At 43.9% G+C, this 17,562-nt stretch overlaps 1 protein-coding gene across 3 annotated transcripts in view; it reads left to right on the top strand.

Annotated features, from left to right (window-relative positions):
• The first annotated feature begins 673 nt into the window (after positions 1-673).
• The window catches only part of LOC109883367 (runt-related transcription factor 1), a 57,718-nt gene continuing 40,829 nt past the window's right edge, over positions 674-17,562 (top strand). The window contains exons 1-2 of one of the 3 annotated variants that reach the window (XM_031824085.1): positions 674-1,255; positions 1,794-2,008. In XM_031824085.1, coding sequence (XP_031679945.1) covers positions 1,951-2,008 — 58 coding nt within the window. In that variant the 5' untranslated portion in view covers positions 674-1,255; positions 1,794-1,950. The remainder of the gene's footprint in view (positions 1,256-1,793; positions 2,009-17,562) is intronic. The other 2 variants (XM_031824083.1, XM_031824082.1) reach the window with 2 other exon arrangements.

Here is a 17,562-nt window from a genome sequence, read left to right as displayed (position 1 = left end):
CCTCTATTTTCCCCTCTCTCTCTTCCTCTCTTTCCCCTCTCTCTCTTCCTCTCTTTTCCCCTCTCTCTCTTCCTCTCTTTTCCCCTCTCTCTCTTCCTCTCTTTTCCCTTCTCTCTCTTCCTCTCTTTTCCCCTCTCTCTCTTCCTCTCTTTTCCCTTCTCTCTCTTCCTCTCTTTTGCTCTCCCACTCTTTCTTTATTTTCCTGTCACAACATGAGGAAATGGGACAGTGATATGAAAAGATGGAATGTAAATTGTGCGAGGCTTCAGGTGCCCAAGTCGTCACACAAACAAACACACACAAACACACACAGGGGTGTGTGTCCTCCTGGAGAGAGATTTGCATGGGTAGGCTTTGTGTGGGTGACTCACCTTTCTCTCTTTCTAAATACAAACATGCTCACCCTTTCTCTCTCTCTCTCTCTCTTTTGCAAAAACCACAGACAAACACAGGCACATACACTCTCTCTCTCTCCCTCTCTCTCTTTAACCTCTCTCTCTCTCTCTCTCTCTCTCTCTCTCTCTCCTCTCTCTCTCTCTCTCTCTCTCTCTCTCTCTGTCTCTCTCTCTCTCTGTCTCTCTCTCTCTCTCTCTCTCTGTCTCTCTCTAAACTGTAGCCACAGCCACTTCCCCAGTGCTAACAGTTGGTCAGGCAGAGGGCAGGTGGGGTGGCTGAGTAAAGCCACAATACCAGATTAAACGAAAACAAAACAACGCCACAAAAAGAGAGTCGCTCACTCTGAGGATCATGTGACCGTCCTCGCCCAATGGGCTTGAGCCCTGGCTCTTTTTTCCTCGAGGGGAACAGTTGAAGCCGCCGCTGGGGTTTGGAGAGACCGACCGTGGTCCAACCACTCGACCACAAACCAGAGCTGTGACCAGACAGGAGACGGCTACAATCCAATCACCGCCGGAGAGAGGTGAGAGGAGGGAGAGAGAAAGAGCTAGAAACAGATAAAGAAAGACAGTGAAAGAGAGAGAAGAGTAAAGGAGGATAAGTGAGAAAGAGAGGAGGGAGAGTAAGGAGTGTGTGTGAAAGAGAGAGAGAGAGAGAGAGAGAGAGAGAGAGGAGAGAGGAGAGAGGAGAGAGAGAGAGAGAGAGAGAGAGAGGAGAGAGAGGAGAGAGAGAGAGAGAGAGAGAGATTGGCTAGGTTGGATTACAGCGTGTGACTCAGCCAGAGGTTAGTGATCCTCTGAAACCACAAGGAGAGACTACCTCACCACCTCTCATCCCAGGATCAGGCCACCTCTGGAGGGTAAGAGCCCTTAAACCGCAGCCTCCTCCACTCAGCGGACACCAGCCCTGGTCCTAGAGAACTACAGAGTGTATGTAATGCTTCTGTTCCAGTTCAGCACTAACACATCTGATTCAGCTGATCAACTACTCATCAAGACCTTGGATGGTTGAATCAGCTGTGTTATTGCTGGGCTGGAACAAATGTAGCTCTCTCTCAAGGAGTTGGTGCATACCACCACCATAACCCCTCAGGGATCCAGGGCTTTGGGGTCCCTGAGCTCTGTTCTTTACCCAGGAGGAGAGCACCTACCCTGCATCACCAACCTGGGGTGACCTGGGGGTCAGGAATGGGGAGTGTTTTTGAGTTTGTTGTGCATTCATAAAGCAGTTTTCATCTCTACAAAACAGTTCCATCAAGATGTGGTCGGTAGTGTTGTGATGTTGTCTGTATTGATGTTGATCTGTATTGATGATGTCTGTATTGATGTTGATCTGTGGGTGAGAGAACTTTAACTGACTCCCTCTGACCCTGTGGCCTGTGTGTGTTTGCATGTCAGGAATCAGTTTTGAAATCCCCCCCCCCCACACACACATCCAAATCAAGAAGAAGAGGAAGGAGGAACGGACGAGAACATCGGAGAACTGGACATAGCAGAGGACCGTGTGTTCCAGAAGTGCGGTAGCGTTGCTAGGACGTTTACCGGGGGCGTTGCCATGGCATCAAACAGCATCTTTGAATCCATGTCATCCTACCAGCCATGCTTCATCAGGGGTGAGTGCAGACGTACACTAGATGTGTGTATGGGTATTGTAGTTCTGGTTGCTATAAAAAAATATATACCCCCTTTTTTCTCCCCAATTTCATGGTATCCAATTGGTAGTAGTTACTATCTTGTCTCATCGCTGCAACTCCCGTACGGACTCGGGAGAGGCGAAGGTCGAGAGCCGTGCGTCCTTTCGAAACACAACCCAACCAAACCGCACTGCTTCTTAACACAGTGCCCATCCAACCCGGAAGCCAGCCGCACCAATGTGTTGGAGGAAACACCGTACACCTGGCGACCTGGTCAGCGTACACCACGCCCGGCCCACCACAGGAGTCGCTAGTGCGCGACGAGACAAGGACATCCCTGCCAGCCAAACCCTCACCACTGGTTGCTATTGTACTGTAGTTTTTACATCATGTGGCTGGATCTGAAAACCACAGATCTGAGGGCTAGTAGGCTGTTTTATCTGGTGAGCCTATGAGCTGTAATACAACACACCCCTCAGACTATTGGAACGTCTCTACCACACAGCACTCTCTACTGTTGCAGCTGATCTCTGGGTAAGCTTGATGGGCACCAACTCTTTACCACAAAGAACCACATGAACCACTCCTGTACCGTGAACTATATTCGAGATGTGCGGTTTATGGTGTCGACTGTGTGTATCAGTGTTGGGGGGCTTTGTAATTGTGTTGAGTCAAAAAATATTGAGAAGTGAGGAGAAGAGAGAGGAGGGGAAGGGAGAGGGGGGGAAGGGAGAGGGAGGAGAGAGGAGGGAGGAGAGAAGATGCATTCCTGCCTGCTGTGTAAGTCAACACTCACCATTCCAGACACTGCAGCTGTCCCACGTAGAGTGTGTGTGTGTGTGGTGTGTGTGTGTGTGGCTTTTTGGATCATCAGTGGGTAAAAATTTGATTTTAGATTTGATTTTAGAAACTTGCATTTGTGACTTTCTTTTTTCTGTTATCCTCGTTCCTGTTTGGAGCTCACCTCACCTCGGCTCACTTCTGTTTTCTCCTCAGAGCAGTTAGTGATCGAGAGCATATGTCCTATATCTACCTCCTCTACGGAAATTAGAAACAGTAGAGACAGTGGGTGACAAAGAACCAGATGGGTGAGAGAAAAGGAGTTGACAAGCTCTTGCCTTATGGCCCAAAACATCTCTGTTAGCTGAGGAAAAGTTAGCTCTGACATCAACATGGCGTCAAGGCAGGTAACTGAGTGAGCAGCCACTTTGTTGTAGTCTATTTCTGAGAAAGAGCTTGAGATGGGATCCTGAGTTTCCAGTTGCCTTTGTGTGTGTGTGTGTGTGTGTGTGTGCTAAACTTCTCTGTGTAGAAGTTGTCAGTTAGCACAGGAAGTGTATCTGCAGGGCCCGATGCAGGTTCACACACAGGAACAAGTGTGTGTGATAACTTTCTCAGACAGAGATGTGAAAAGACAATGAAACATCCAGTGATTCCCACCAGTGTGTTGTGGTTGTGGTATTTGTTTTTACTTGTGTGTGTCTTTCTCTGTCTTACTCTCTGTGTGTGTGTGTGTGTGTGTGTGTGTGTGTGTGTGTGTGTGTGTGTGTGTGTGTGTGTGTGTGTGTGTGTGTGTGTGTGTGTGTGTGCGTGCGTGTGTGTGTGTGTGTGTGTGTGTGTGCGTGTGTGTGCGTGTGTGTGTGTGTGTGTGTGTGTGTGTGTGTGTGTGTGTGTGTGTGTGTGTGTGTGCAACAAACTCTCACAGTCTCACTGCAGAATTTAAAAGTGTTTTTGTTTCTCCTGCTACTCTGTATCGTTCCATTTCTCCAAAGGTCAAATGTGGAAGTTAAGGGTTAGGTTTAGGCTCTCATTCTGAATGGTTACAGTAAGAGTTAAGGTTTGGGATAGGGTTCAAACTAAAAATAGAAAAAGACTGTCCACGACTTGAATGGAACACACAACCTTCTGATCCAGAGTCATGGGATTGCGCCCATCCATCATCCCCCATCCACAAGGCCCTGGCAAAACTTAATGAGAATAGAGCTCACTGCTGCCCCTAGTGGCCGGTTTTGAAGGAATTTCCCAACGTCCTCCGGACATGGATAGACATCCAATTCTGATGTCAATCTTGAGCGATCTCCCTGGTGTGTGTGTTTGCGTGTGTGTGTGTGTGTGTGTGTGTGTGTGTGTGTGTGTGTGTGTGTGTGTGTGTGTGTGTGTGTGTGTGTGTGTGTGTGTGTGTGTGTGTATACCCACATGAAAATACTACCGGTTATGGAAAATGTGCTCTTTTAGTATTTCTCCAGTAGGTTTCCTGAAGGAGAAAGCTTCCACTTCTATGTCAAAGATAATAAAACAAAAACACCATAGTAAATACTACATTACACCAGAAACTGCATAAACACTACATGAATTACTATAGTATGTACTACAATTTTCTTTTAATACAGTATTTAAACTATAGTTAACTGTAAATACTACAGTAAATACTATGGTATTTATACCATAGTTTGTTTGCGTGTGTGTTTGTATTGTTTGTATTTGTGAGTGTGTGTGCGTGTGTGTGTGTGTGTGTGTGTGTATGTGTGTGTGTGTGTGTGTGTGTGTGTGTGTGTGTGTGTGTGTGTGTGTGTGTGTGTGTGTGTGTGTGTGTGTGTGTGTGTGTGTGTGTGTGTGTGTGTGTGTGTAATTACTGTGGGGTCAGTTAGACTTCAGTCTAATCTCTCTCTTGTCTCAGTCTCACACCATCAAGGTTTTGTCCTGAAAGATCAAACGTGTTCTATGGAGACGGACAGATAAACTTCTCTCTCCAGACTTCACTAAAAGTCCCAACTTTCGGTTCCTACTCCGTTCCCTACTCACACAAACACCAAAACCTGGTACTCGATGTTCTTAACGTCGCTCCTCATTTCAGCCTGACCTTTGACCTTCCTCTCTCTCTCTCCTCCTCTTCTCCTCTCCATTCATTCTCACACCATAACTCAACTTGTTTTTCAGTTTTTATGTCACCCAACTTGGGACTAAATTTACGTTCTGCCTACTTCCACTTGCCTCGCCTCTCCATCCATTCCGTCTCTCCGTCCTCCCTCCTTTCCCACTTGTTCATGCACCATATTTCTCTATGTGGATCAAACTCGTAGTTTTGAAGGTTGTTTTGCTGCTTTTCTGTCACCCAACCGAGGGGCGATTTACGCCTTGACCCTGGCTTCTCTCTGGGTCTCTCGGCCCGCGACCTGCCTGCCAGGCCCTGATACACACACACACTCACTCATACTCTCTCACACACCTCGGCGAGGGGTCTGTCCAGGCCTGATTGTGGTTATCAGGGTTCTCCAGGACCAGCAGGAGGAAACAGAGCGAGAGGAGAGCTGGGGTCTGCTACATACTGATTCACGCATACAGGGGATGCTCTCACACACACCCACACACACACGCACACACACACGCACACACACACGCACACAGTGCAGCACAGTACATTTCATGCTCTGTCTCAAAAGCATAGAGACACACCCAATAATACACACACACCCATACATCTCTCTGTTATGGCAGGTGTGTGTATGGGGGCACATGGAGAGAGGGGTGGCAGAGAGGACATGGGTGATGGAGAGAGGCAGGCCAGATATGCTGGGTTCTAAGAGAGATGTGTTTGAGGGGGAGGCGAGGGATGTAGGGGGGTGGATGGGATTGAACCTTGTCCCTTGAAAAGGGCAAACAGAGCCCCCCTTCCTTCTCGTGCTTATTTACTCATTATGTGTTTTAGCATGCGTGTGTGAAATCGTAGGTGTGAGGCCATGTACTTTGCATGTCTGTGTTTGTGTGTCTCTATTGAATGTCCTGTCCCTGTGGCCCCCAATGGGTCTCTGTGTTTGTGTGTCTCTATTGAGTGTCCTGTCCCTGTGGCCCCCAATGGGTCTCTGTGTTTCTAGTAGAGTCCCTCTACAGAACTGGTCCCTGTACAGTCCTGCTGGGTTACCACTTCCCCAGGCCTAGAGACCCAGCCATGGCTCTATGTGTTTGGCCAGACCGACCGAAGCAGAGCCCTCTGTTTTTCAATTTGAAAAAATCTGCCTGTGGAGTCATGGAAATGGAACCAAATACCCACCAATCAGGGATCGCTACCGTTGTATTGATTGCAATAGATATGCAAACAGCTGCAGTAAAGGTATTGATAGAATGGTTCTCCACAGAGTCCGCCTGAGTCCTACAGTATCTATGGTCTTGGGACTGTGGCTGGAGGCAGGGTTATTGAGCAGTTCTGGACAAACAGACAGAGAGACAGACCGTCCACTATCGAGCGTCAGTGTCCAGGCCAAGGTATTGACCACTGCCTCTCTCGCTGGACAAGGGTACATTAAGACACCGGAGCAGAGATGAACTTGGTGCCCTTACCTCTGCTGTGCTGTCTGATGGAAGAGACTTAGGGACAGGCACCTGGTCAGATTGGTGTGTGTGTGTGTGTGTGTGTGTGTGTGTGTGTGTGTGTGTGTGTGTGTGTGTGTGTGTGTGTGTGTGTGTGTGTGTGTGTGTGTGTGTGTGTGTGTGTGTGCGCGTGCGTGCGTGCGTGCGTGCGTGCGTGCGTGCGTGTGCGTGTGCGTGTGTGTGTGTGCAGAGATGAACATGGAGCCATTACTAGTAGAAGCTATCCGATAGACACGGTCCTGTAGTAGACAGAAGAAAAGAAGAAATAGAGGGATTGAGTCCAGTGGTGGACAAAGTTCCCAACTGTCATAGTTGAGTAAAAGTAAAGATACCTTAAATGACTCAAGTAAAAGTGAGTCACCCAGTAAAATACTACTCGAGTAAAAGTCTGAAAGTGTTTGGTTTCAAATGTACTTAAGTATCAAAGTAAAAGTAAAACCATGTCAAACTCGGCACAATTGTATATTTTTATTTTTATTGACGGATAGCCAGGGGCACACTTCAACACTCAGACATCATTTACAAACAAAGTATTTGTGTTTAGTGAGTCCTCCAGATCAGAGGCAGTAGGGATGACCAGGGATGTTCTCTGTTTAGTGAGTCCTCCAGATCAGAGGCAGTAGTGATGACCAGGGATGTTCTCTTGATAAGTGTGTGAATTGGACAATTTTCCTGTCAAAATGTAACGAGTACTTTTGGGTGTCAGGGAAAATGTATGGAGTAAAAAGTACATTATTTTCTTTGGGAATGTAGTGAAGGAAAAGTAAAAGTTGTCAAAAATATAAATAGTAAAGTACAGATTCCCCCAAAAACTACTTAAGTAGTACTTTAAAGTATTTTTACTTAAGTACTTTACACAGAAGACTTGAGCCTGCATGGAACAAAAGGCTTGAGTCTATATGAAACAGAGGAACTGAGTCTATATGAAACAGAATGTGTGAGTTTATATGAAACAGAGGGATTGAGTCTATATGAAACAGAGGGATTGAGTCTATATGAAACAGAGGGATTGAGTCTATATGAAACAGAATGTGTGAGTCTATATGAAACAGAGGGATTGAGTCTATATGACACAGAGGGATTGAGTCTATATGAAACAGAGGGACTGAGTCTATATGAAACAGAGGGGTTCAGTCTATATAAAACAGAGGGATTGAGTCTATGTGAAACAGAGGGACTGAGTCTATATAAAACAGAGGGACTGAGTCTATGAAACAGAGGAATTGATTCCATTTAAAACAAGGGGGTTCAGTCTATATAAAACAGAGGGGTTCAGTCTATATAAAACAGGTATGAGTCTATATGAAACAGAGGGGTTGAGTCTATATAAAACAGAGGGATTGGGTCTATATAAAACAGGTATGAGTCTATATAAAACAGAGGGGTTGAGTCTATATAAAACAGAGGGGTTGAGTCTATGTGAAACAGAGGGGTTGAGTCTATATAAAACAGAGGGGTTGAGTCTATGTGAAACAGAGGGGTTGAGTCTATATAAAACAGAGGGTTTAGGTCTATATAAAACAGAGGGATTGAGTCTATATAAAACAGGTATGAGTCTATATAAAACAAGTATGAGTCTATATAAAACAAGTATGAGTCTATGTAAAACAGAGGGATTGAGTCTATATAAAACAAGTATGAGTCTATATAAAACAAGTATGAGTCTATGTAAAACAAGTATGAGTCTATATAAAACAGGTATGAGTCTATATAAAACAGGTATGAGTCTATATAAAACAGAGGAATTTAATATATTTAAAACAGAGGGGCTGACTCTTTATAAAACAGGTATGAGTCTATATAAAACAGAGGGGTTGACTCTTTATAAAACAAGTATGAGTCTATATAAAACAGAGGGATTGAGTCTATATAAAACAGGTATGAGTCTATATAAAACAAGTATGAGTCTATATAAAACAAGTATGAGTCTATGTAAAACAAGTATGAGTCTATATAAAACAGGTATGAGTCTATATAAAACAGGTATGAGTCTATATAAAACAGAGGAATTTAATATATTTAAAACAGAGGGGCTGACTCTTTATAAAACAGGTATGAGTCTATATAAAACAGAGGGGTTGACTCTTTATAAAACAAGTATGAGTCTATATAAAATAAGTATGAGTCTATATAAAACAGGTATGAGTCTATATAAAACAGGTATGAGTCTATATAAAACAGAGGGATTGAGTCTATTTAAAACAGAGGGGTTGACTCTTTATAAAACAAGTATGAGCCTATATAAAACAAGTATGAGTCTATATAAAACAAGTATGAGTCTATATAAAACAGGTATGAGTCTATATAAAACAGAGGGATTGAGTCTATATAAAACAGAGGGGTTGACTCTTTATAAAACAAGTATGAGTCTATATAAAACAGAGGGATTGAGTCTATTTAAAACAGAGGGGTTGACTCTTTATAAAACAAGTATGAGTCTATATAAAACAAGTATGAGTCTATATAAAACAGAGGGGTTGACTCTTTATAAAACAAGTATGAGTCTATATAAAACAGGTATGAGTCTATATAAAACAGAGGAATTTAATCTATTTAAAACAGAGGGGCTGACTCTTTATAAAACAGGTATGAGTCTATATAAAACAGAGGGATTGACTCTTTATAAAACAAGTATGAGTCTATATAAAATAAGTATGAGTCTATATAAAACAGGTATGAGTCTATATAAAACAGAGGGATTGAGTCTATTTAAAACAGAGGGGTTGACTCTTTATAAAACAAGTATGAGTCTATATAAAACAAGTATGAGTCTATGTAAAACAAGTATGAGTCTATATAAAACAAGTATGAGTCTATGTAAAACAAGTATGAGTCTATATAAAACAGGTGTGAGTCTATATAAAACAGAGGAATTTAATATATTTAAAACAGAGGGGTTGACTCTTTATAAAACAAGTATGAGTCTATATAAAACAAGTATGAGTCTATGTAAAACAAGTATGAGTCTATGTAAAACAAGTATGAGTCTATATAAAACAGGTATGAGTCTATATAAAACAGAGGAATTTAATATATTTAAAACAGAGGGGTTGACTCTTTATAAAACAGGTATGAGTCTTTATAAAACAGGTATGAGTCTATATAAAACAGGTATGAGTCTATATAAAACAGAGGAATTTAATATATTTAAAACAGAGGGGTTGACTCTTTATAAAACAGGTATGAGTCTTTATAAAACAGGTATGAGTCTATATAAAACAGGTATGAGTCTATATAAAACAGGTATGAGTCTATATAAAACAGAGGAATTTAATATATTTAAAACAGAGGGGTTGACTCTTTATAAAACAGGTATGAGTCTATATAAAACAGGTATGAGTCTATATAAAACAGGTATGAGTCTATATAAAACAGAGGAATTTAATATATTTAAAACAGAGGGGTTGACTCTGTAACGGTTTTCTAGGTGTGAAGGATAGTCGGACCAAAATGCAGTGTGACTATTGCAATCCATGTTTATTAAACAACGTAAACACGAATATACAAAAAAACAATAAACGTAATGTGAAAACCGAAACAGCCTAAACTGGTGCAAACTGACACAGAGGACACTAAGGACAATCACCCACGACCAACTCAAAGAATATGGCTGCCTAAATATGGTTCCCAATCAGAGACAACGATAAACACCTGCCTCTGATTGAGAACCACTCCAGACAGCCATAGACTTAGCTAGATACCCCACTAAGCTACAATCCCAATACCAACACCAAAACCCCAAGACAAAACACACCCCAATACAAAAACCCCATGCCACACCCTGGTCTGACCAAATACAGACTGGCAGCTCGAGCTGCTTCATGCAGACTGACAGCTCTGGCTGCTCCATGTAGACTAACAGCTCTGGCTGCTCCATGCAGACTGACAGCTCTGGCTGCTCCATGCAGACTGACAGCTCTGGGTTGACACTTTATAAAACAGGTGTGGGTCTATATAAAACAGAGGGATTGAGTCTATATGAAAACAGGTATGAATCTATATGAAAACAGAGGGGTTGAGTCTATATAAAACAGGTATGAATCTATATGAAAACAGAGGGGTTGAGTCTATATGAAAACAGGTATGAATCTATATGAAACAGAGGAATTGAGTCTATTTAAAACAGAGCACTTCTTACTGATGCCTTTGTAATAGAAAGCCAAGCAAAGGTGACAGTGGCAAGGATAAACTCTCTCTGCAGTTATTGCTGTTGAAAATAGTTCACTGTGAAATATTTGGATGGGAGGTTGGTGCAAGTGTGGTGGGAAACCACAGAGTGTGTTTGGTGGGGCTGATAAGTAGAGATGCAGTCAGACTTTACCCTCCTCCTCTCTCCCCCTCCTCCTCTCCCTCCTCCTCTCTCCCCCCTCTCTATCTCCCTCCTCCTCTACCTCCTCCTCTCTCCTCCTCTCTCTTCCTGTTGCCAGACATTATGGTGTGAGGGGTGAAAAATAACGGTATCCGTCAGTCTGTCTGTACACTCACATTAACTCTCTCTGTTTTTCTCTCTCTCTCTCTCACACACACACACGCGCACGCACACACACGCACACACGCACGCACGCACACACACACACACACACAAGCACACTAGGGTCTTTATTCAATGCGTATCACGGAAGTTCTGTGTTACAGCATGATAGAAATTTAAAGGAAATGTTCCGGCATTAGCAGCGACAGCATTCATGGTAAACGCTGCATATGGTAAATTCCCTTCACATTTCTATTGGCCAGTCTGTAAGGCTTCAGCGATCCAGATTGAATAAAACCCCAACTCTCTGTGGTGCTGTGGTAGTAAAGCTGTAGGTAATAGAGTCCTAACACTCTGTGGTAGTAAAGCTCTGGCTAATAGAGTCCTAACTATCTGTGGTGCTGTGGTAGTAAAGCTGTGGCTAATAGAGTCCTAACACTCTGTGGTGCTGTGGTAGTAAAGCTGTAGGTAATAGAGTCCTAACACTCTGTGGTAGTCAAGCTCTGTCTAATAGAGTCCTAACACTCTGTGGTGCTGTGGTAGTAAAGCTGTAGGTAATAGAGTCCTAACACTCTGTGGTAGTCAAGCTCTGTCTAATAAAGTCCTAACACTCTGTGGTGCTGTGGTAGTAAAGCTGTAGGTAATAGAGTCCTAACACTCTGTGGTGCTGTGGTAGTAAAGCTGTGGCTAATAGAGTCCTAACACTCTGTGGTGCTGTGGTAGTAAAGCTGTAGGTAATAGAGTCCTAACACTCTGTGGTAGTCAAGCTCTGTTTAATAGAGTCCTAACACTCTGTGGTGCTGTGGTAGTAAAGCTGTAGGTAATAGAGTCCTAACACTCTGTGGTACTGTGGTAGTAAAGCTGTGGCTAATAGAGTCCTAACACTCTGTGGTAGTAAAGCTGTGGCTAATAGAGTCCTAACACTCTGTGGTAGTAAAGCTGTGGCTAATAGAGTCCTAACACTCTGTGGTGCTGGGGTAGTAAAGCTGTAGGTAATAGAGTCCTAACACTCTGTGGTGCTGTGGTAGTAAAGCTGTAGGTAATAGAGTCCTAACACTCTGTGGTAGTAAAGCTGTAGGTAATAGTGCCCTAACACTCTGTGGTGCTGTGGTAGTAAAGCTGTAGGTAATAGAGTCCTAACACTCTGTGGTGCTGTGGTAGTAAAGCTCTGGCTAATAGAGTCCTAACACTCTGTGGTGCTGTGGTAGTAAAGCTGTAGGTAATAGAGTCCTAACATTCTGTGGTAGTAAAGCTGTAGGTAATAGAGCCCTAACACTCTGTGGTGCTGTGGTAGTAAAGCTCTGGCTAATGGAGTCCTAACACTCTGTGGTAGTAAAGCTGTAGGTAATAGAGCCCTAACAATCTGTGGTGCTGTGGTAGTAAAGCTGTGGATAATAGAGCCCTAACACTCTGTGGTGCTGTGGTAGTAAAGCTGTGGCTAATAGAGTCCTAACTCTCTGTGGTGCTGTGGTAGTAAAGTTGTAGGTAATAGAGCCCTAACACTCTGTGGTAGTAAAGCTCTGGCTAATGGAGGGCCTAACACTCTGTGGTAGCAAAGCTGTAGGTAATAGAGCCCTAACACTCTGTGGTAGTAAAGCTCTGGCTAATAGTGCCCTAACACTCTGTGGTGCTGTGGTAGTAAAGCTGTAGGTAATAGAGCCCTAACACTCTGTGGTGCTGTGGTAGTAAAGCTGTAGGTAATAGAACCCTAACACTCTGTGGTGCTGTGGTAGTAAAGCTGTAGGTAATAGAGTCCTAACACTCTGTGGTAGTAAAGCTCTGGCTAATAGTGCCCTAACACTCTGTGGTGCTGTGGTAGTAAAGCTGTAGGTAATAGAGCCCTAACACTCTGTGGTGCTGTGGTAGTAAAGCTGTAGGTAATAGAACCCTAACACTCTGTGGTGCTGTGGTAGTAAAGCTGTAGGTAATAGAGCCCTAACACTCTGTGGTGCTGTGGTAGTAAAGCTGTAGGTAATAGAGCCCTAACACTCTGTGGTGCTGTGGTAGTAAAGCTGTGGCTAATAGAGCCCTAACACTCTGTGGTAGGAAAGCTGTGGGTAAAGCAGTTCTGTGTGTATCAGCAGTAATAGACAGACTGTGGTGACATAGAGAGGTGACTGTGGCTAACCAGAATGGCTAACCCATATGCAAAACAGACGGCTCACTCTGTCTATCTTTCTATTCTCTCTCACACACGAACATAGTACACACACACACACACACACACACACACACACACACACACACACACACACACACACACACACACACACACACACACACACACACACACACACACACACAACAGAGCACTTTCACAGAGCTGTTTCCTGAGATGTCCTTTGATTGACAGGCATTGGGGATACTTTCATCTAAGGCAACAGTTACATTACTGTGTGTGTGTGTATTACGTCCTTGTCTCCTAACGGCTCCTTACACACACAGCTGCTCTGCTTCCTTCCCCTTCACTGTCTCCTCTATCTGGTCACCATTACAGCAAGGACAGCAACACTATTCAATACAGGCACTAGGGCACTCAGAGAGAGGGTCGCCCAACAGACAGACATCACTTTGTGTTTGTGTGAGGAAGATAATGTACAGCACATTGAGTCATTGTAACCCATAGTGAGGCATTATGAGAACACACAAAACACTGCTTTACATGGGAAACATCATAACTGCCTCTCCCTCTTGCTTGCTCTCTCTATCTCTGTCTATCTCAATATGTGTCTCTCTCTCTCTCTCTCTCTCTCTCTCTCTCTCTCTCTCTCTCTCTCTCTCTCTCTCTCTCTCTCTCTCTCTCTCTCTCTCTCTCTCTCTCTCTCTCTCTCTCTCTCTCTCTCTCTCTCTCTCTCTCTCTCTCTCTCTCTCTCTCTCTCTCTCTCTCTCTCTCTCTCTCTCTCTCTCTCTCTCTCTCTCTCTCTCTCTCTCTCTCCCTCTTGCTTGCTCTCTCTATCTCTGTCTATCTCAATATGTGTCTCACTCTTTCTATCTGTCTCTATCTCTCTCTCTCTCTCCTGTCCCTGGAAATCTATTTGTCAGACAAATGACTCAGATGTAGATATGTTCAAAATCACGTACACACACACATTCTCTCACACATGCATACCGTGCATCTTTTATTTATTTATTTTTTTTACCTTTATTTAACCAGGTAGGCAAGTTGAGAACAAGTTCTCATTTACAATTGCGACCTGGCCAAGATAAAGCAAAGCAGTTCGACAGATAAAACGACACAGAGTTACACATGGAGTAAAAACAAACATACAGTCAATAATGCAGTATAAACAAGTCTATATACAATGTGAGCAAATGAGGTGAGAAGGGAGGGTAAAGGCAAAAAAGAACATGATGGCAAAGTAAATACAATATAGCAAGTAAAATACTGGAATGGTAGTTTTGCAATGGAAGAATGTGCAAAGTAGAAATAAAAAATAATGGGGTGCAAAGGAGCAAAATAAATAAATAAATTAAAATTAAATACAGTTGGGAAAGAGGTAGTTGTTTGGGCTCAATTATAGGTGGGCTATGTACAGGTGCAGTAATCTGTGAGCTGCTCTGACAGATTCCAGTTTCAGAGATTTTTGTAGTTCGTTCCAGTCATTGGCAGCAGAGAACTGGAAGGAGAGGCGGCCAAAGAAAGAATTGGTTTTGGGGGTGACTAGAGAGATATACCTGCTGGAGCGTGTGCTACAGGTGGGAGATGCTATGGTGACCAGCGAGCTGAGATAAGGGGGGACTTTACCTAGCAGGGTCTTGAAAATGACATGGAGCCAGTGGGTTTGGCGACGAGTATGAAGCGAGGGCCAGCCAACGAGAGCGTACAGGTCGCAATGGTGGGTAGTATATGGGGCTTTGGTGATAAAACGGATTGCACTGTGATAGACTGCATCCAATTTGTTGAGTAGGGTATTGGAGGCTATTTTGTAAATGACATCGCCAAAGTCGAGGATTGGTAGGATGGTCAGTTTTACAAGGGTATGTTTGGCAGCATGAGTGAAGGATGCTTTGTTGCGAAATAGGAAGCCAATTCTAGATTTAACTTTGGATTGGAGATGTTTGATATGGGTCTGGAAGGAGAGTTTACAGTCTAACCAGACACCTAAGTATTTGTAGTTGTCCACGTATTCTAAGTCAGAGCCGTCCAGAGTAGTGATGTTGGACAGGCGGGTAGGTGCAGGTAGTGATCGGTTGAAGAGCATGCATTTAGTTTTACTTGTATTTAAGAGCAATTGGAGGCCACGGAAGGAGAGTTGTATGGCATTGAAGCTTGCCTGGAGGGTTGTTAACACAGTGTCCAAAGAAGGGCCGGAAGTATACAGAATGGTGTCGTCTGCGTAGAGGTGGATCAGGGACTCACCAGCAGCAAGAGCGACCTCATTGATGTATACAGAGAAGAGAGTCGGTCCAAGAATTGAACCCTGTGGCACCCCCATAGAGACTGCCAGAGGTCCGGACAGCAGACCCTCCGATTTGACACACTGAACTCTATCAGAGAAGTAGTTGGTGAACCAGGCGAGGCAATCATTTGAGAAACCAAGGCTGTCGAGTCTGCCGATGAGGATATGGTGATTGACAGAGTCGAAAGCCTTGGCCAGATCAATGAATACGGCTGCACAGTAATGTTTCTTATCGATGGCGGTTAAGATATCGTTTAGGACCTTGAACGTGGCTGAGGTGCACCCATGACCAGCTCTGAAACCGGATTGCATAGCAGAGAAGGTATGGTGAGATTCGAAATGGTCGGTAATCTGTTTGTTGACTTGGCTTTCGAAGACCTTAGAAAGGCACGGTAGGATAGATATAGGTCTGTAGCAGTTTGGGTCAAGAGTGTCCCCCCCTTTGAAGAGGGGGATGACCGCAGCTGCTTTCCAATCTTTGGGAATCTCAGACGACACGAAAGAGAGGTTGAACAGGCTAGTAATAGGGGTGGCAACAATTTCGGCAGATAATTTTAGAAAGAAAGGGTCCAGATTGTCTAGCCCGGCTGATTTGTAGGGGTCCAGATTTTGCAGCTCTTTCAGAACATCAGCTGAATGGATTTGGGAGAAGGAGAAATGGGGAAGGCTTGGGCGAGTTGCTGTTGGGGGTGCAGTGCTGTTGTCCGGGGTAGGAGTAGCCAGGTGGAAAGCATGGCCAGCCGTAGAAAAATGCTTATTGAAATTCTCAATTATGGTGGATTTATCAGTGGTGACAGTGTTTCCTATCTTCAGTGCAGTGGGCAGCTGGGAGGAGGTGTTCTTATTCTCCATGGACTTTACAGTGTCCCAGAACTTTTTTGAGTTAGTGTTGCAGGAAGCAAATTTCTGCTTGAAAAAGCTAGCCTTGGCTTTTCTAACTGCCTGTGTATAATGATTTCTAGCTTCCCTGAACAGCTGCATATCACGGGGGCTGTTCGATGCTAATGCAGAACGCCATAGGATGTTTTTGTGTTGGTTAAGGGCAGTCAGGTCTGGGGAGAACCAAGGGCTATATCTGTTCCTGGTTCTAAATTTCTTAAATGGGGCATGTTTATTTAAGATGGTTAGGAAGGCATTTAAAAAAAATATCCAGGCATCCTCTACTGACGGGATGAGATCAATATCCTTCCAGGATACCCTAGCAGCACGAACTCTGAAGATAGATGGGGGGCAATCAGTTCACATATGGTGTCCAGAGCACAGCTGGGGGCAGAGGGTGGTCTATAGCAGGCGGCAACGGTGAGAGACTTGTTTTTAGAGAGGTGGATTTTTAAAAGTAGAAGTTCAAATTGTTTGGGTACAGACCTGGATAGTAGGACAGAACTCTGCAGGCTATCTTTGCAGTAGATTGCAACACCGCCCCCTTTGGCAGTTCTATCTTGTCTGAAAATGTTGTAGTTTGGAATAAAAATGTCTGAGTTTTTGGTGGTCTTCCTAAGCCAGGATTCAGACACAGCTAGAACATCCGGGTTGGCAGAGTGTGCTAAAGCAGTGAATAGAACAAACTTAGGGAGGAGGCTTCTAATGTTAACATGCATGAAACCAAGGCTATTACGGTTACAGAAGTCGTCAAAAGAGAGCGCCTGGGGAATAGGAGTGGAGCTAGGCACTGCAGGGCCTGGATTCACCTCTACATCGCCAGAGGAACATAGGAGGAGTAGAATAAGGGTACGGCTAAAAGCTATGAGAATTGGTCGTCTAGAACGTCTGGAACATAGAGTAAAAGGAGGTTTCTGGGGGCGATAAAATAGCATCAAGGTATAATGTACAGACAAATGTATGGTAGGATGTGAATACAGTGGAGGTAAACCTAGGTACTGAGTGATGAAGAGAGAGATATTGTCTCTAGAAACATCGTTGAAACCAGGAGATGTCATTGCATGTGTGGGTGGTGGAACTAATAGGTTGGATAAGGTATAGTGAGCAGGACTAGAGGCTCTACAGTGAAATAAGTCAATAAACACTAACCAGAACAGAAATGGACAAGACATATTGACATTAAGGAGAGGCATGCTTAGTCGAGTGATCAAAAGGGTCCGGTGAGTGGAGAGGTTGGTTGGTGATTTAGACAGCTAGCCAGGGCATCGGTAGCAAGCTAGCATAGGATGGAGGTCTGTTGTTAGCCACCTCCTGCGCTCCGTCAGTAGATTAGTGGGGTTCCGTGTGGTAGAGGGGATCAATCCAAATCACACAACAACAAAAATAAAAACAATAGATATAGTTATAGAGGCCCAAGA

This window comes from Oncorhynchus kisutch, linkage group LG5, assembly GCF_002021735.2.
Source record: "Oncorhynchus kisutch isolate 150728-3 linkage group LG5, Okis_V2, whole genome shotgun sequence".
Classification (NCBI taxonomy): Eukaryota; Metazoa; Chordata; class Actinopteri; order Salmoniformes; family Salmonidae; genus Oncorhynchus; species Oncorhynchus kisutch.
Note: the sequence above shows the minus strand (reverse complement) of the source record. Positions and strands in the feature narration are given on the sequence as shown.